The sequence below is a fragment of the Bufo bufo genome, chromosome 11 (assembly GCF_905171765.1).
Source record: "Bufo bufo chromosome 11, aBufBuf1.1, whole genome shotgun sequence".
NCBI classification, from domain to species: domain Eukaryota; kingdom Metazoa; phylum Chordata; class Amphibia; order Anura; family Bufonidae; genus Bufo; species Bufo bufo.
Window position 1 is genome coordinate 34984835 of NC_053399.1, and position 20306 is coordinate 35005140.

General features: G+C 42.6%; 1 protein-coding gene across 3 annotated transcripts in view; it reads right to left on the bottom strand.

Annotated features, from left to right (window-relative positions):
• Positions 1 to 20306, bottom strand: part of LTK (leukocyte receptor tyrosine kinase) — a 209805-nt gene that overhangs the window by 93260 nt on the left and 96239 nt on the right. For all 3 annotated transcript variants that reach the window (XM_040412272.1, XM_040412271.1, XM_040412270.1), the window contains exon 4: positions 19111 to 19339. In XM_040412272.1, the coding sequence (XP_040268206.1) occupies positions 19111 to 19339 (229 nt within the window). The remainder of the gene's footprint in view (positions 1 to 19110; positions 19340 to 20306) is intronic.

Consider the following 20306-nt stretch of genomic DNA (forward strand, 5'->3'; position numbering starts at 1 on the left):
ACAGTTTTTTTGTTCACTGTATTTGCTTGAAGGATCTGTTTTTGGCTAATTTGTAATGTTCTATTTTTGGATTCCTTAATGAGTTGAGTAAGATAACCTTTTTCTTTGAATCTAGTGGCCAGTGCGTCTAACTGTTTCTTCATGGTGCTGTTATCCGTACAGTTACGTCTGATTCTCTTCATTTGGCTAAATGGTATATTAGTCTTCCACTTGTGATAGTGGCAGCTTTTAAAATCAAAAAAACTGGTAGCGTCAACGCTTTTGAAGTGTGTACTAGTAGAAATCAAGTAATTGTGACTATTGAGGTCGTTTACTCATTCCGGCAGGCTGTTCTGGAAGGGGAACAGCCTGCCAGATCCGTAACTACAGTGTACATCCGTGAGCTGCTGGACGTCTGCCCGGCCCCATTCACTAGGACAGTGTATCCTTAGAGCCACATTGATGTTACAATAATGATTCTGATGGACATTGTCTGGTAATGCGCCTCTTGCATTTTTCTGTATCAAATTGCCATTGTGTCGTCCTTCTTTCTAAAGTCTGATCAGTATTATGATTAATAAAGATTTCTATATATTTGTGACACAGTGAGAGGTTTGGTCTGGGAAAACAGGTATTTTCCTCCCAGCATGTGCTGCTGGGCTGATCTACAGCCAGGTGAGGTCAAATACAGGACCGGATTTTAAATGCCGGTCCGGGTTTTGGCAGCACCTGGCTGTCCTTAAATAGGCAGCTGGGCTCAGAAGCCATGTCTTTGTATTGGGATCTGGGAGCCTTGTGTCTGGATGAAGGCTTGCTACCTGTTTGGCGTGAAAGCAGGTTGGTGCTGCAACAGGTACCCCAGAGTCTCTAGATCACTTGTAACAGGTGGAAGTGGGAGACACTCCGGTGGAGGCTCTGCTGGACTCAGGGAGTCTGGTGACCCTAGTAAGGGCTACCCTGGTGCAGTCCACTGAGTATACTGGCCAGAAATTCGGGGTGATGTACAGTACAGACCAAAAGTTTGGACACACCTTCTCATTCAAAGAGTTTTCTTTATTTTCATGACTATGAATGCATCAAAACTATGAATTAACACATGTGGAATTATATACATAACAAACAAGTGTGAAACAACTGAAAATATGTCATATTCTAGGTTCTTCAAAGTAGCCACCTTTTCCTTTGATTACTGCTTTGCACACTCTTGGCATTCTCTTGATGAGCTTCAAGAGGTAGTCCCCTGAAATGGTCTTCCAACAGTCTTGAAGGAGTTCCCAGAGATGCTTAGCACTTGTTGGCCCTTTTGCCTTCACTCTGCGGTCCAGCTCACCCCAAACCATCTCGATTGGGTTCAGGTCCGGTGACTGTGGAGGCCAGGTAATCTGGCGCAGCACCCCATCACTCTCCTTCATGGTCAAATAGCCCTTACTTTCAAAGTTTTCCCAATTTTTCGGCTGACTGACTGACCTTCATTTCTTAAAGTAATGATGGCCACTCGTTTTTCTTTACTTAGCTGCTTTTTTCTTGCCATAATACAAATTCTAACAGTCTATTCACTAGGACTATCAGCTGTGTATCCACCTGACTTCTCCTCAACGCAACTGATGGTCCCAACCCCATTTATAAGGCAAGAAATCCCACTTATTAAACCTGACAGAGCACACCTGTGAAGTGAAAACCATTTTAGGGGACTACCTCTTGAAGCTCATCAAGAGAATGCCAAGAGTTTGCAAAGCAGTAATCAAATCAAAAGTTGGCTACTTTGAAGAACCTAGAATATGACATATTTTCAGTTGTTTCACACTTGTTTGTTATGTATATAATTCCACATGTGTTAATTCATAGTTTTGATGCCTTCAGTGTGAATCTACAATTTTCATAGTCATGAAAATAAAGAAAACTCTTTGAATGAGAAGGCGTGTCCAAACTTTTGGTCTGTACTGTACATCCACGGAGACTTAAAAAACTACCCCACCACGCTGGTGTCTAACCACGGTGGCCGGTAGATGGACCCACGAGGTGGCTGTCGCCACAAATCTACATTATGAACTCATAATACTTCCCGGCACTGTGGCCTGCTATGAGAGTGACTGATACCCATGAGACAGGGGTAACCCTAGCAGAGTGGCCCGGCTCAGAGGGGAGACCAGAACTCTGGGAATCTGAGACCGAAGGGCCAGCGGTAGGGGTGACCGCCACTTCGTTGGAAGAGGGGGAGACAACCCCGCTAAGTTTGATGGTGGGAGACGGGGAGGACTTGCCGCCGGGTCCTGAATTGACAGACCTCAATGTCTCCAGGGATAATTTTGGTAACGCCCAACCCTATCCCACGCCTGGGAAAATTTGTTAATAGTATATGGTGAACCACAGCAACCTGGGGCAGAGTCAGTGTTTCTCTGTTTTGTGGTTCTTCAAGATATGTTGTATCGGGTAAGACAACTACAGGGTGAGCCAATTGATCAGTTGGTGGTCCCCAAGGCATATCGCAAGCTTGTGTTAGATCTAGCCCACCAACACGTTCTCGGGGGTCATCTGGGGCTGCAGGAAACTCAGGATCGTATTCTACAGTGGTTTTGCTGGCTCAGCATATTCAAAGAAGTGGAAGAGTTTTGTAAGTCTTGCACGACCTGCCATATAACTAGCCCCCAGCCACATTTCCGTAGTCCCCTAGTACCGCTCCCGATTATTACTACCATTTGACCAAATAGCTATGGACCTCATAGGCCCAGTACTGCAGTCCGCTAGAGGGCATCGACACATCTTAGTCATTCTAGACTATGCCACTCGGTACCTGGAGGCGGTGCCACTGCGACATACCTTGGCCAAACTCATAGCTAAGAAGTTAATGGAGATGTTTTCCCGAGTAGGACTACCTAAAAACGTTCTGACCAACCAAGGGACCCCTTTTATGTCCAAGGTGATGAGGGAACTCTGTAAGTTGCTGCACTTAAAACAACTATGGATGTCCGTTTACAATCCGCAAACGGACGGTCTGGTAAAAAGGTTTAACCAAGCATTAAAAAATGTGTTGAAAAAGGTAGTGTCTAAAGATGGGAAGGACTGGGACCTCCTTCTGCCCTACCTCACATTCACAGTGCGAGAGGTACCCCATGCCTCTACTGGGTTCTCGCCCTTCGAACTGCTATATGGCAGACACCCTCGCGATCTCTTGGACGTGGCTAAAGAGGCGTGGGAACAACAACCCACTCCACATAAAAGTGTAATTGTCTACGTTACCCAGATGCAAGATCGGACAGAGACAGTGTTGCCTCTTGTTAGGGAGCATATGGTGGCAGCTCAGCGAGCCCACAGTCGGGTCTATAATCAGCAGGCTTGGGTCCGGATCTTTAACCCGAGTAATCGGGTTTTGGTTCTGGTGACGACCGTGGACAGTAAGCTCCTGGCTAGGTGGCAGGGGCCCTACGAGGTACTCGAGAAAATTGGAGATGTAAACTACAAGGTACACCAGCCAGGGTGGTGAAAGCCGGTGCAGGTTTACCATGTGAATTTACTCAAACCATGGAAAGATAGGGAAACCTGTACAGAAGTCAGCCCACGGCCGGGTTTTCTAGGAGGAGAGGTACCGGCCCCTCTGTCTGATGCAAGAGAGGCGGCTGCCACAGTAAAAATTGCTGACAGCCTCTCCTCTAAACAGACTCAGGAGGCCAGGGAGTTCGTTAGTCGGAACACGGATGTGCTCTCAGATTACCCTGGACGCACTTCCATAATCCAGCATGACATTGTTACTGAGCCTCAGGCAAAAGTCTGATTAAAACCATACCGGGTTACCAAGGCTCGGCGACAAGCCATATCAGAGGAGGTGCAGCTAATGTTGCAGTTAGATGTCATTGAGGAGTCAAAAAGTGACTGGGCCAGTCCTATAGTATTGATACCCAAGCCGGACGGGACGTTGCGGTTTTGCAACGACTTTCGAAAACTTAACAAAGTTTCCAAATTCGATGCGTATCCCATGCACCGGGTGGATAGGCTCATCGAGATGAACTTAGGACAAGCCCTGTATCTTTCTGTTTTGGACCTAACGAAAGGGTACTGGCAGGTGCCCTTAACGGAGGCTGCCAAAGAGAAAACTGCCTTCATCACGCCTAAGGGGCTGTATCAAGGTCTTACTAGTGTTGGGCGAGCACCAAAGCGTTCAGAGCATGTGTTCTACTCGAGCACCCGAAGAGGGGAGGGTGTTGGGACTCTAGTTCGGCTTAGGAGTCCCTGCTCTGACTCCATATATAGCTATATCCATATATGTAGTCAGTGCTTGGGGACACCCTAGTGTATTTAAATCTAATTTCTCCCAACGTTGTACATTAGAGGCAAGGACCTTATGCACTCAGCTATAAAACTGAATGCTACACTGTCAGAAATACCTCATAGTAGTTTCTGATGTAGTGAGTATTCCTATTCAGCAGAAGACTTATTTTATATTTCTGTGCAGGTTAACATGTAGCTCTATAGTGTAGTGCAGGGATGGCCAACCTGCGGCTCTCCAGCTGTTGCAAAACTACAACTCCCAGCATGCAAAGACTGCCTACAGCTATAAGCCTACAGCAGGGCATGGTGGGAATTGTAGTTTTACAACAGCTGGAGAGCCTCAGGTTGGCCAGCCCTGGTGTAGTGGTTAATGTCCTTGCCTCTAATGTACATGGTTGGGAGTTTTAATCCCGACAGAAACATTTATATTTATATATATATATATATATATATATATATATATATATATATGTTTTTAGCCATAATATATTTACATATATTATTATATATTTAGAATCTATAATATATGTAAATATATTATGGCTAAAAACATCAGTAGTAATTTCCCACATATTATGCATTCATATACAGGGAGTGCAGAATTATTAGGCAAGTTGTATTTTTGAGGATTAATTTTATTATTGAACAACAACAATGTACTCAATGAACCCAAAAAACTCATTAATATCAAAGCTGAATATTTTTGGAAGTAGTTTTTAGTTTGTTTTTAGTTTTAGCTATTTTAGGGGGATATCTGTGTGTGCAGGTGACTATTACTGTGCATAATTATTAGGCAACTTAACAAAAAACAAATATATACCCATTTCAATTATTTATTTTTACCAGTGAAACCAATATAACATCTCAACATTCACAAATATACATTTCTGACATTCAAAAACAAAACAAAAACAAATCAGTGACCAATATAGCGACCTTTCTTTGCAAGGACACTCAAAAGCCTGCCATCCAAGGATTCTGTCAGTGTTTTGATCTGTTCACCATCAACATTGCGTGCAGCAGCAACCACAGCCTCCCAGACACTGTTCAGAGAGGTGTACTGTTTTCCCTCCTTGTAAATCTCACATTTGATGATGGACCACAGGTTCTCAATGGGGTTCAGATCAGGTGAACAAGGAGGCCATGTCATTAGATTTTCTTCTTTTATACCCTTTCTTGCCAGCCACGCTGTGGAGTACTTGGACGCGTGTGATGGAGCATTGTCCTGCATGAAAATCATGTTTTTCTTGAAGGATGCAGACTTCTTCTTGTACCACTGCTTGAAGAAGGTGTCTTCCAGAAACTGGCAGTAGGACTGGGAGTTGAGCTTGACTCCATCCTCAACCCGAAAAGGCCCCACAAGCTCATCTTTGATGATACCAGCCCAAACCAGTACTCCACCTCCACCTTGCTGGCGTCTGAGTCGGACTGGAGCTCTCTGCCCTTTACCAATCCAGCCACGGGCCCATCCATCTGGCCCATCAAGACTCACTCTCATTTCATCAGTCCATAAAACCTTAGAAAAATCAGTCTTGAGATATTTCTTGGCCCAGTCTTGACGTTTCAGCTTGTGTGTCTTGTTCAGTGGTGGTCGTCTTTCAGCCTTTCTTACCTTGGCCATGTCTCTGAGTATTGCACACCTTGTGCTTTTGGGCACTCCAGTGATGTTGCAGCTCTGAAATATGGCCAAACTGGTGGCAAGTGGCATCTTGGCAGCTGCACGCTTGACTTTTCTCAGTTCATGGGCAGTTATTTTGCGCCTTGGTTTTTCCACACGCTTCTTGCGACCCTGTTGACTATTTTGAATGAAACGCTTGATTGTTCGATGATCACGCTTCAGAAGCTTTGCAATTTTAAGAGTGCTGCATCCCTCTGCAAGATATCTCACTATTTTTGACTTTTCTGAGCCTGTCAAGTCCTTCTTTTGCCCCATTTTGCCAAAGGAAAGGAAGTTGCCTAATAATTACGCACACCTGATATAGGGTGTTGATGTCATTAGACCACACCCCTTCTCATTACAGAGATGCACATCACCTAATATGCTTAATTGGTAGTAGGCTTTCGAGCCTATACAGCTTGGAGTAAGACAACATGCATAAAGAGGATGATGTGGTCAAAATACTCATTTGCCTAATAATTCTGTACAGGGTGTATATCAGAAGTATGATATATATTATTTTTCTTTTTTGTAATTACACATTTATTTTGTGCCATACATTTACAATTACTAAAAAAAATATAAAATATATAAATTGAATCTCTATTTTTGAAATGTTTCTGCCGGGATTCAAACTCCCAACCTTTTACATTAGAGGCAAATACCTTATCCACTCAGCTATAAAGCTGATCGCTAAACTGTCAGAAAAACCTCAGTAGTTTCTGATGTAGTGAGTATTCCTATTCAGCAGAAGACTTATTTTATATTTCTATGCAGGTTAACATAATGCTTTATAGTGTAGTTGTTAACATCCTTGCCTCTAATGTACAAGGTTGGGAGTTTGAATCCTGGCAGAAACTTTTCAGAAATAAATGCTAAATTACATTTAAATGCACTGACTCGAGCATCGCGCTCAAGCACACGAGGTGTTCGGCCGAACTCTGCGATGTGCCGAGCTGAACTGGTGTTCGGCCGAGCATGCTCGCCCAACACTAAGTCTTACCCTTTGGTCTGCATGACACCACGACAATTTTCAGTGACTAATGGACATTGTGCTTCATCTACATCATCGGTATGCTTCGGCTTACCTGGACGATATTGTCATCCACAGTACCGACTGGGAAAGTCACCTACCCAAAGTGCAGGCTGTAGGGGACTCCCTTCGGAAAGCTGGCCTAACCGCTAACCCAAAAAAATTTGCGATAGGGTTAGAGGAGACTAAGTACCTGGGGTATGTCATTGGGCGCGGAGTCAAACCCCAAGTGAACAAAATAGAGGCGATATGGAATTAGCCCCGACCTGTCACCACTAGGCAAATAAAGTCATTCCTGGGAATGGTGGGCCATTACATGAGCTTTGTTCCCCACTTTGCTACTCTAGCCGCGCCCTTGACAGGACTCTTGAAGGGACACAAGTCAATGATGGTTCGCTGGCATGAATGGGACGGAAGAGGCTTTATCCGCTTTGAAGTCGGCCCTGTGCGGGTCCCCAGTTTTGGTGACGCCCGACTTCAAAAGGGAGTTTATAGTACAGACCGATGTCTCCGAAGTAGGCCTCTGTGCTCTACTGTCTCAGGAAGTCAACGGGGAGGAGCATCCCGATGTCTTCCTCAGCCGTAAGCTCACCCCAGCTGAGACCCGGTATAGTATAGTGGAGAGAGAGTGCCTGGCTATCAAGTGGGCACTAGAATTTCTCCGCTATTAATTATTGGGGAGAAAATTTTGGTGACTGACCACTCCCCTCTCAAGTGGATGAGCCAGGCCAAGGACATAAATGCCCGGGTCACCCGATGCTTTCTCTCCCTACAAAACTTGACATTTTCGGTGGAACCCAGGGTAGGCCGGTTACAGGGAAACGTGGATGCCCTGTCCCGGGTACACAGTCTGGCGTGTGTTCATCCCCTCAGGGTTGAACAAATGGGGGGGTATGTGGCATAGTGAGAGGTTTGGTCTGGGAAAACAGATATTTTCCTCCCAGCATGTGCTGCTGGGCTGATCTACAGCCAGGTAAGGTCAAATACCGGACCAGATTTTAAATGCCGATCCGGGTTTTGGCAGCACCTGGCTGTCCTTAAATAGGCAGCTGGGCTCAGAAGCCAGGTCTCTATGCTGGGATCTGGGAGCCTTATATCTGGATGAAGGTTTGCTACCTGTTGGTGTGAAAACAGGTTGGTGCTGCTATCATCAAGGACTCTTTGAGGCAGAATTGCCGCATGGTGTGAATTACCACCAACACCGCAAGGTGACTTTTTGTTTGAATATGACTGCTTGTTTTGTCACTTGCCTAAAGTGTGAATAAAACACTGAACTGTTTGATCCAAAGAACTTGTTGTTGCCTCTATACTGCGTCTGCTAATTCTCTCTACCAGAGCGAGTCCCCACAATATATAATGCATTCTTTTTTTCAAAACTGTTAAGTCAACTTCAAACTAACAGGAGAGAGTGTAAAAAAGCTCCAAAAGACCCAGAAATCGCAACCAACTCCAGCCGACCCATTGTGTAGGTGCAAGGTTTCACTTTCAGCCATACTGTTTTGGGACGTCGAGAGACGCTGCTAACAGACCACCGCATATCCTGTATCATTACGCTGCCTGACAGAGCGGAGAGGGACTTTATCTATTAAATGTGATATTTTTTTATATGCTGCACAATTTACTGAAGATACAGATGTCCGTTTTATAATCAGGAGCGATACTGAAGTATTCCCATATACATGTGGGTGATTATATATTCTGTATTCCCTGAATTAGCAGAATCTGCAGTATAGTGCTGGGACTGACAACAGAGAGGATTTACCTGGACAGCAATCTATATTCAGAGGCCAATTTTCCCCGATTTATATGAACAGACACTTTTTGATTATAGCCAAACAAATGCAAAAGTATACAGGCGGCACTCGCCAATCGGTGCAATCGTCTTTATTTTCTTCCAAAGCTGGATACATCAACGCTGAGTACATGAAGGCTGAATACATGAAAGCTGGATACATAAAAGCTGAATACATAAGTTTCTTGGGGCGGACATACATACAAAACAGTGGTAAGGCTTGCGGCAAAAGCCATTTCGCACCTCAGCGCTTCATTGGCCATATGAACCGCTGAGGCGCAAAACGTCCGTTGCCGCAAGACTTACCACTGTTTTGTATGTATGTCCGCCCCAAGAAACTTATGTATTCAGCTTTTATGTATCCAGTTTAGATTTATTCAGCCTTCATGTACTCAGCGTTGATGTATCCAGCTTTGGAAGAAATAAGATTGCACCGATTGGTGAGTGCCGCCTGTATACTTTTTTATTCGTTTGGAAATTATTTTGCTGTGGGCAGAGCACCGCCAGGTTGCAGTGTTAAACATCCTGCATGCAATAGTGACATTATCCTGTGGAGAGTTATGTGCAGTGCCACTCAATCTGTTTCTTTTCACTTGTCACTTTTTGATTATATGGTGGACAATATATATTGTATTTCTTTGTACATATATTTTATTATATCCTGTTGGATTGGATTTTATTTTATCTTTTTGTACATTATTTTTTTGTCCGTTATTGTATTGTACAATGGTTTAGAGCCACAATCATCATTATAAAGAAATCTGAAACCTGATTGATTTACGGCTAAAGTGCCTTACCCTTTTTTCTCCAAGAATGTATTGACACCTGCTGGGACCAACTTAAAACCAAAGCAGTCAATGTGGGACTGAGAGTGATGGGATTCTCTGCATAGAACAAATAGGTATTGAATTCCAGATACGTTGTTGATTGCAACTGATCTATAGAGACTACAGGATAACTACAGTACAAACCGTTTGCAGCAGGAAGCCTCCTCAGCTCATTTAACCCTTTGGAATTTACATCCAGAAAAGCGTCCAGACACCGGGGTGGCAAAAAATATAAAACCACAGGAATCTCCTTTTAACTTCTTGACGCCATAGACCATTTTCATTTTTGTCTTTTTTTTTTTTCTTCTTGCCTTCCAATAGCGATAACTTTTTTTACACCTCCGTTCACATAGCCATAGGAGGGCGACTTGTACTTTATAATGGCACCATTTAATATTCCATGTAAAGTATTAGGGAGCTGGAAAAAACATTATCAATAGTGTGGAAATGGAAAACATGCCGTCCTGCCATTGTTTCGTATTTACAGGGTTCACAGGGATGCAAAAATGACACTTAAAGGCTGTGTACGCCTTCAGAGGCAATTTTTATTTATGGTTGCATTTTATTCTTTTTGGCTAAAAATCATATTTTCAATCGGTCTTTATAAAAAATATTGAGCCGTTCTGTCACAAAGGGTTAAAGGGGTTGTTTGGGATTGGGGACATTGTTGTATTAGTACCAGAGTGACATACATATGTCACACATGCATGTCCTACCTGCGCCACATATTTCTGAAGCCCCGTTTTGATACAGCAAACTATTGGCCGGAAGTGACTATTTTTGTAAAATCAGTGACGTACCGGGTCCATTGCAGGCGAGCGAAGCTACTTCTTTCGGCTTCGCAGTGAGCCCGGTGACGTCACTGTCAGTCTAAGTCATTATGCAGAGCGCACGGAGGGGCGGTAACTAGTCTTGCAGTCATCGCGCTAAGCCATGCCCCTCCGGTCCGGTGACGTCACCGGGCATGGATCTTTCTAATGAATGGAGGCAGATCACTATGCTACTTAGCATAGAAACACAAATCACTGAAAAAAATGCACCAAAATAATACGCAACTGAGAATACTAGCCAATTCATCAAGCCGATGGGGGGCTCCGATATGTTCCTGACTGGAAGACATTGGCAAAGTTCTCAGCTTTTAACATCGGCTTGAGGAATTGGCTAGTATTGTCAGTTGCGTATCATTTTGGTGCATTTTTTTTCAGTGATTTGTGTATATATATATTTTTTCATCTGCACAATGTATCATTTTGTGTAAGATGTCCTTGTGGTGCATGCGGTCCGCCCCGGCATCCTCCATTGTACGCATTGTTTGCTGGGGATTGCCGTTGTCTGCGGACCGCATGCGGAGGAATTGCTCCCCCGGTTATAGACACACAACAGTGTCTGGGTTTGGAGCATTTCCACCCGTTTAGGCTTTTGTCTGTGAGTTTTTGTACTTAGCATAGAAAACTCTTCCCATGTAAAATACTGGCTAATGGGTCAGAAGGCTGGAGAAAGGAGGAATGACGATGTGCGGCAGGAGGCAGAATATGTATGAGGCGGCGGGTGCAGGGTCGAGTTGAAAGACAGTAGAAACCAGGAGATGCCGCGCTGCGCTGGGACCCACAGTGCAGTGCGGCAGGAAGTCATCACAGAAATAAACATCCATGTCAACAATCTGTGGGGGACCGTAGGAGCCATGCAGCAGAGTAAATAATACCTGAAAACATCGGGGGAATCTTGACTTGGCTAGTAATAGTGAGTAAACTATTTTTGAAAAAATAATTTTGATCCCGGACAACCCCTTTAACTGTTTTTCTAACTGTGTGACTGATACTTTCACTTTGTGCCATCATCTAATAACCCTTATCTCTAAACTACTAACAGGTCATCAACACTTAGGCTACTTTCACATTTGCGGCAGTGTGATCCGGCGGGCAGTTCCGTCGTCGGAACTGCCTGCCGGATCCGCCGATTTGGATGTGACTGAAAGCATTTGTGAGACGCATCCGGATGCGGATCCGTCTCACAAATGCATTGCGAGAACATATCTGTCTCTCCGCTTGTCATGCGGACAGACGGATCTGTCTTGTATCTTTTTTCACATTTTTACCGGTCTGCACATGCGCAGACTGGAAGGATGGTTCCGGCATTACGGTATTTTGAATGCCGGATCCGGCACTAATACATTCCTATGGGAAAAATGCTGAATCTGGCATTCAGGCAAGTCTTCAGTTTTTTTTCGCCGGAGATAAAACCGTAGCATGCTACGGTTTTCTCTTTTGCCTGATCAGTCAAAATGACTGAACTGAAGACATCCTGAACGGATTACTCTCCATTCAGAATGCATGGGGATATGCCTGATCAGTTCTTTTCCGGTATAGAGCCCCTGTGACGGAACTCTATGCCGGAAAAGAAAAGCGCTAGTGTGAAAGTACCCTTATTTAGGCCACACTCTTATCAGTAAGATAAGGACTGAGCTATAATGAGTGTTTATAAAGTCAGAGAGCAGAGATAAGGAGTCCTTCTGCTCCTCAAATGATGGAAAAGACAGAAAATCCACAGGCTTCTACTAGAGCATCTGAGCTCTGTACAGAAAAAAGGATTCCATATTTTTAATAAAGACCAATTGAAAAAAGATTTTTAGCTTAATAATAAGCTTGATTTTTATTTGTGCAGTTGGTAATGGTTAGATTTTTTTTACTGTGTGTATGTATATATATATATATGTATGAAAAGAAATCAAGTCAGCACTCCTGGTAGTCAAGTATGGGTGCCAGCGGCGAAAAACACCTTGCCAAGGTGTACAATGTAGAATAAGAAAAGACACCGCAGCACGTCCGTTTGGTGAAGAAAGTGGGACCCTTTATTCACCTGTGCGGCGTTTCGGTCCGCTTACTGGGACCATTTTCAAGCAATATATATATAAGAAAGAAGATCCGCAGCACTCCTTGAAAAACAAAATGTGCTCTTTATTCACACATATCAAATATTGACAACGTTTCGGTTCTCTCACAGAACCTTTCTCAAGTCAGGTATATATATGTTTTATATTTTTTTTTACTTGTTTTACTTTTTTTCACTTTCTTTTGGTTCCCTAGGGGACTTGAACATGCGATCGATCATTAGACAGCTGGATGGCTCCCATAATCTTATCATAGGGGAAGGGGTCTTTTGGTCACTGGAGGGTGCCCCTTCCGTCCAGATGACTGTGCAGATGTCATGGTTTCAATTGGCCACAGCATCTGATAGGTTAAATGTCTGTAATCAGAGCTGTCTCCTGAGCAGACGCCATGTTTAAAGCCTCAGGTGTCACTTCACTTCAAGTGAAGACTGAATGATCCTTAAAGGGGTATTCCGGTTGCAAGTTATCCCCTATCCACAGGACATGTGCAACGGGCCTCTCCAATATTTTCAGTGGAGCTGCAGGGGGTACGAGGCCCCTGTTCTCATGACAGTAGGACCCCCACCAATCTAATAGCTATCCCTTATCCTGTGGATAGGAGATAACTTGCAACAACCAGAATATACCTAAGTAAAATATGCCATCAAAATGATAAATGTTATGCTGAAACTACAGTATACAGCTTATATGTGTTAAAAACAGCAGGGATTTTCCTACTGTCTCGTCTTCTCCTGTTTACTAATTTAGGGCATTTGCTATGCCATTGCCTTATAACTGATGTCTGGTCAGATGATCACCTTGTTCAGCTTGGTTGATTCTGGGAGGAGTGCTTGATTGGTTAGCCTTCCTTTAAATGGTCTTAAATTGCCAGGTACAGCATGAGCCCTGCATATTCCTGTATCCTGATCTTAGCCTAGATTTGTGTTGTGTCTGTGTAGCCTGCTACCTGTAGTCCTTTAGCCCTTTCACTGCTGCTAGCACGGAAGTTTATTGTTTTCCTGTGGATTATTTTGTCTGTCTGCCGAGTTTCGTTTTTGATTTGTCTCAGGGGCTTTGAATCCTCTGGTGGAGGTAGTATTGCAAATTAAGGTCAGTTTCTGTCATTGTCATTTCTTTCTATTCAAGCTGTGTACCATCATCATCTTCCGTCAGCTCCACTGCCTGACTGCCATGTCCTTCATCCATTTGTGCTTGTCATCTGGTTACCATCATCATTCAGGTCCTATCATCTATCAGTAAGCTTACCTCTGTATATTTGTTACCTGTCAGTGCTTCATAAGATTATTCTTGCGATATGGTTGTTATACAGTTCAGCCTTCCTGTACATTTTGTGAGTATTTGAGGACTGCGAGACACCGTTAGTACCCAGGAAAGTTGAGTGCTATAGGTCAAGGGTTAAGTCCAGTTCTGCAGTCTTGTGAATAACTAGCTGGGCAGCACGGTGGCTCAGTGGTTAGTACTGGTGCCTTGCAGTACTGGGGTCCTAGGTTTGAATCTGACTAAGGACAACATCTGCATGGAGTTTGTAGGTCCTCCCTGTGTTTGCGTGGGTTTCCTCCCACACTCCAAAGACATACTGATAGGGACCTTAGATTGTGAGCCCCATTGGGGACAGCGTGATGCTAATGACTGTAAAGTGCAGCAGAATATAGTGCATAAAATGAATAATAAATAAATTAAGTGAAAGTACAGAGCAATCCTTAAAGAGGAGCTGTCACCACTCCTGACATGTCTATTTTAATAGCTACTTGCATTCCTTATGGAATAACAATTCTGGAGCATCTATTCTTATGGTTCTATGCTGTGCCATTGCTTTATAATTTCTACTAGAAGTTATGAATGAATTGCTAGCATAAGGGGGCGTTTCCAGTTGGGGGGGGGGTGTCCCTGCACAGTCTGACAATGGTAGCACTGATTGGAGAATATCACACTATGCAGGTACACCCCCCCCCCCCCCACCTGGTTACCTCCCCTCTGTACCCTTACTGCAGACTGCTAGCAATTCATTCATAACCTCTAGTAGGAATAATAAAGGAATGTCACAACATAGAGCCATGAGAATAGATGTTCCAGAATTGTTTTTACAGGGGTAATGCAAGGCATGTTAGGAGTGGTGAAAGGTCCTCTTCTGGTATGTCTACTTTAAGTACTTACTAAAGTGCTGTATTTGTGCTCCATGCCAGAGCTTGCTTCCTGCTTGTGTTCTGTACTGTTTCTTAAGGTGTGTGTGGGCATGTCTATCCTCCCTTGTGAGGCAGCACGTACACACCCTCTATCTCCCCCTATGGCTGGGTTGCAGGAAGTATTTAAAGGATCTTTCTGCCCCAGGAATCCTGGGTATTTTAATGCACCCTTTTTAGGCAGAGGGTGCCTGAGCTTTAGGTTCCCAGCTGACCCAACAAAGGTGTTTGATAGTCTAGTGCAATTGCAATTTAAGTGCCTTTATCCTTATTATTTCTTGCCTGTGTTCCTGCCATACTCCAAGTTCTATTTCCATCCTGCCTATGTGCTCCTACACTTTCAAGTCCAAGTTCAGTTCATGTTTAAGGTAACCTAGTCTGTCTTCTCTGTCTGTGCTCCAGTCAAGTTCCCAGCCTGCCTGCCTCGTGTGTGCCTCACCACTACTCCATCCGTGATTCAGCTGCCAACTACACTGGGTCTGTCCCAGGAGATAGCAGTCTTGTTGCTAATCCACAGAGAAGTCCAGATCCCTGTATAGGGGTTAAAGAGAGAATACCAGAGAAGCGCCAAAATAACACCATTAGGGTTACCCCTACACCAAACCGTTTAGTTAGTACAACGAGTTCGCCCTCGCTGATCCACAACAGAAGTATAAATTTTACATATATATTGATCGTGATCGTGTTAAGGGAAATTGAATAATATCAATAGCACTATTTAGGTCCCAAATGATTTATTATAGTGAGTAAGAGATGACATCATACTGCCGTGTACATCCAACTGTTATGGTCACGATGTTCTCAGATGTGCCAATTGAAATTATACTTAGATCAAAGCTTATGCAGCACAGAACCTGCACTGCAGTCAATGGTCCTGGGCAGGCTCCTCTGAGCCAATTCAATTTTATTAATGGAATCAGAAGCTTTGTCCCTTACATAAGCAGCCAAGACATATCACACTGCAGCAATAATGCTCAAAACACAGAAGAAAGGAAAGTCCTGCAATGACTCGCCATTGATTTTCTGTCTGATTTATGTAAAGTGGTTAACAATGTTCTGCTTGTGAATGGAGTACACTGAATTGGATCTATGTTTACTACTCAATATCCAATAGACTATATCATAGTCACGTTATAGTCAATGCTGTAGTTACAGTATATCTAAGCTTTCCTATGGTCACCTGGATATCCATCCATCTATCCACAGTGGTATGACCCAGCTTCCAATTTCCCCCAGAATGAAATATTTGTTATGCCCATTCTCTAAATCATAGGTTATTAATATATACTTTATATGATTTGTGTCACAACTTTGTTGGCCCTGGCCCATAAGCTTGCATTGATATCCATATGTTCATAGGTTTGCATCCTAAGGGCCTATTAGGCCTCATGCACATGACCGTATCCGTTTTGTGGTCCACAAATCACGGACCTGCAAAACATAGATACTGGCCGTGTGCATCCCGCATTTTCCCTTCGACACATCCCGCTCCATGTTAGAAATGACTATTCTTGTCCACAAAACGGATAAGAATAGGACATGTTCTATTTTTTTGTGAGTCCACAGGAAGGAGATACCCGCATCTAGCTGTCCCACATTATATCTATCTAATAAATCTCTCATATTTATCTATCTTACATTTATCTAATTATCTATCTGTCTAATTTCTATCTATCTATCTATCTGTCTAATTTCTATCTATCTATCTATCTATCTATCTATCTAACTATGTAGGAAAAAAGCAGCACTCCAAAGAAATTAAATTAAAAAAACACTTTATTCACCTCAGTGTCAATGGCGACGTTTCGGCTCTACACCAGAGCCTTTCTGAAGCCTATCTATCTATCTATCTCATTTTATCTATCTAATATCTATCTATCTATCTATCTATCTAATATCTATACATCCATATCCTATTTCTAAAACAAACACAGTTGCAAGAAAAAGTAAGTGAACCCCTTGGAATGACCTGTATTTCAGCATAGATTTTTAATAAAATGTGGTTTGATATGTGGTTAAAGTCACAACTATAGACAAAATGTACTAATCCCCTAGGGGACAAAGGGGTAAAGCTTAACATTTAATGTGTATTTCTAAAATAGATAAGCGCTAGCAAGGAGAGCCTTTAATACAAACGAACAGAAGACAGCCCAATAGGGCCTAGACAAACAAATGCTGGATGGTAACAAAAATAATAGCATGAAAAGGAACATTCTCACTCATCAAATGCTGTAGACGTTGATGGTAGAGTCTCTTTCGTGCTGCAATTTTCATGCGGTAGACGGTGTTGATATGTTACCATACCAGATTGGTGCCAGCGTGTAAACCTCAGCATGGACAGGAGTAGGGGGCAAGGAGACCCTAAATCACCCTACTAGAGGGGCTGGGGCTATAACGCCCTACCTGTCTATACGAGGTACTTGCCCCGCAAGGAGCGTCCCCGTCCGGATACCTTTCCCTGTGTCCGGGCGGAATCCCTAGTACACCCTATGAAGGTAAACTCCCGACGTGTCACGTTTCATTCAGAGAACTCATCAGGTCAGATGTACATACAGTACAGACCAAAAGTTTGAACACACCTTCTAATTCAAAGAGTTTTCTTTATTTTCATGACTATGAAGGCATCAAAACTATGAATTAACACATGTGGAATTATATACATAACAAACAAGTGTGAAACAACTGAAAATATGTCATATTATAGGTTCTTCAAAGTAGCCACCTTTTGCTTTGATTACTGCTTTGCACACTCTTGGCATTCTCTTGATGAGCTTCAAGAGGTAGTCCCCTGAAATGGTCTTCCAACTGTCTTGAAGGGGTTCCCAGAGATGCTTAGCACTTGTTGGCCCTTTTGCCTTCAGTCTGCGGTCCAGCTCACCCCAAACCATCTCGATTGGGTTCAGGTCCGGTGACTGTGGAGGCCAGGTCATCTGGCGCAGCACCCCATCACTTTCCTTCATGGTCAAATAGCCCTTACTTTCAACGTTTTCCCAATTTTCCGGCTGACTGACTGACCTTCATTTCTTAAAGTAATGATGGCCACTCGTTTTTCTTTACTTAGCTACTTTTTTCTTGCCATAATACAAAATACAAATTCTAACAGTCTATTCACTAGGACTATCAGCTGTGTATCCACCTGACTTCTCCTCAACGCCACTGATGGTCCCAACCCCATTTATAAGGCAAGAAATCCCACTTATTAAACCTGACAGGGCACACCTGTGAGGTGAAAACCATTTCAGGGGACTACCTCTTGAAGCTCATCAAGAGAATGCCAAGAGTGTGCAAAGCAGTAATCAAAGCAAAAGGTGGCTACTTTGAAGAACCTAGAATATGACATATTTTCAGTTGTTTCACACTTGTTTGTTATGTATATAATTCCACATGTGTTAATTCATAGTTTTGATGCTTTCAGTGTGAATCTACAATTTTCATAGTCATGAAAATAAAGAAAACTCTTTGAATGAGAAGGTGTCCAAACTTTTGGTCTGTACTGTAAGTAATAGCAAGCAGTAGATGGAGCTTGCATTACATAGCAAAAACAAAAGGGGAGGGGTTGTACAGACAAGCAAATGGTGGTTAAGGCTGGTATAAAAATGTTCCAAAAGGGAAAAGGGGGGCCAGGTCAGTAGAACCCAATCACCCAATCAGCTTGAGCACAGGCGCACCAGTGGGTGAAGCCTGCTAGAGTCCAGATGTGACCCAGGATATGTGCTATCCAAATTGGCTGTCAGCCTTTTGTTTTTGGGAGTAATCGGTCAAGCCTCTTTACTTGGCCTCATAGATTGTCACGCAAATACTTGTACCGTTCCTATGTTTTATTTGCCCACTAAAGAGGACCTGCCGCCTCTCCTGACATGTCTGTTTTAGTAACTACTTGCATTCCCCATGTAATATCAATTCTGGAGCATCTCTTCTTATGACTATGATGCACTATTCCTTAATTGTTCCTGCTAGAAGTTATGAAAGAATTGCTGGCAGTTTGTAGTGAGTTTTACCAGTTAGGGTGTGTCCCTGAACAGTCTGGCACTGGCAGCGTTGATTGGATAGTGTTAGACTGTGTTGGGGAACACCTCAACTGGTAATTCCCATCTGGACCTTCGCTGCAAACTGCCAGTCATTCATTCATAACTTTCATAACTTCTAGCAGGAATAATAAAGGAATGGCACATCATAGAGTTCTATGGAAAGATGAGACAAAAGTGGAACACTGTAGCATAAAGACTCACCAACACCAAAACCTCATGGAGACGTTAGTGATGTACAAGACCAAAAACACGTAAATCAAATTGATTAAAAATGTTATAATAGTGTCTATAATCCACATTTTATTAGTCCTCAGTGCAGAAATCTGGGCAATTCTAAAGGGTTTAGTTTTACTTTTTTTTTGCATCTGTGTGTTGTCTGTATCTGTACGTATGCAGAATGCATTATTTCCTAACAAAGTCTATATTAGTTTACATCATCCATTCTAGGAGTTAGTGAAACTCACCTGTTGCCAACTGTTGGGTCCTTCAGAGGTGGTAATGTTACGCTGAGATTTGACCTCTTCTCATGAATCGTGACCTTTAACGTTCGCGCTGTGGACTCTTCCGTCGAGTAGAGAGACAATTCCAGCTGACACGTCCTAGGACTTCTGGGATACAAGGGACTGAGCAGACGTGACACAGCACAAGCGTCTTGTATGGTTATGTGACTTGTGTTCATTAAAAGGATTCCATCTACAAAAGCAAGAGATGCAGAAGAGTCATCTGCCTTTAGATATTACACAATGGTGAAGTGTGTGGAATGGAAAATCTTTAGATTATATACTTCAGGGCAGATTTTAACCTTTCTTTGTATATCACTTACGGAGAAAGGTGTGATGTATTATTTAGAGCACACAATTTCTAAGAATAATTCACGTTCTTTATGTCTTTGTAACAAGGCGATGATTTAGAGTTGTTATTATGAACAAATGTATTATAAATGAAATATGTATCATATGCAGTTTAAAAAGAAAGATAAAACTTTTCTTACCTGTAATTTTACTTTCCTCGAGTCCTCAGGCAGCACATACAACATACCGCTCTGTGCTGTCGGAGGACAATGAGGAAATAAAAAAAATTTCTTACCTGTAATTTTACTTTCCTCGAGTCCAAAGGCAGGACAGAGCGGTATAAATGTGCTGCCTGAGGACCATGAGAAAGCAATGTCTAATATGTTGACCACTTCATTACTGGAGTGTTTACCCCTCCCTTCCTTACCAGGGCAATTTTTCAGTTTGAGCAATAGACCTATCTAACTGCAAATAACTAATTAATTCTTGAGCCGACCTACATGTATTTGATATTATTTTTCACAGGACACCTGACAACTTTCTTTTGTGCCATTAGATGACAGATATAGTATTTAAAAAAATATTTAAGGAAATACTTAGAAAATTATGAACTAGATGTATATTTTTCTTATCAATTTTTTTCTGTTAGAAAAGATTTAGAAAATTTTTAATTTTCTTAAGAACACAAAAAAGAAAAAAAGTGTATAAAAAAGTTTGTATATTTTACACACACAAGGTCTGCAATACATCTGCTCAACCTAATAAATATATTAAATATATTTTTTTTATTTTAGTTTTTATGTAGAAACAGTCATGTAGAAACTCTGCAGATAACAAAGGGGTTAATCTGATGATCTGTTCCATCTTCA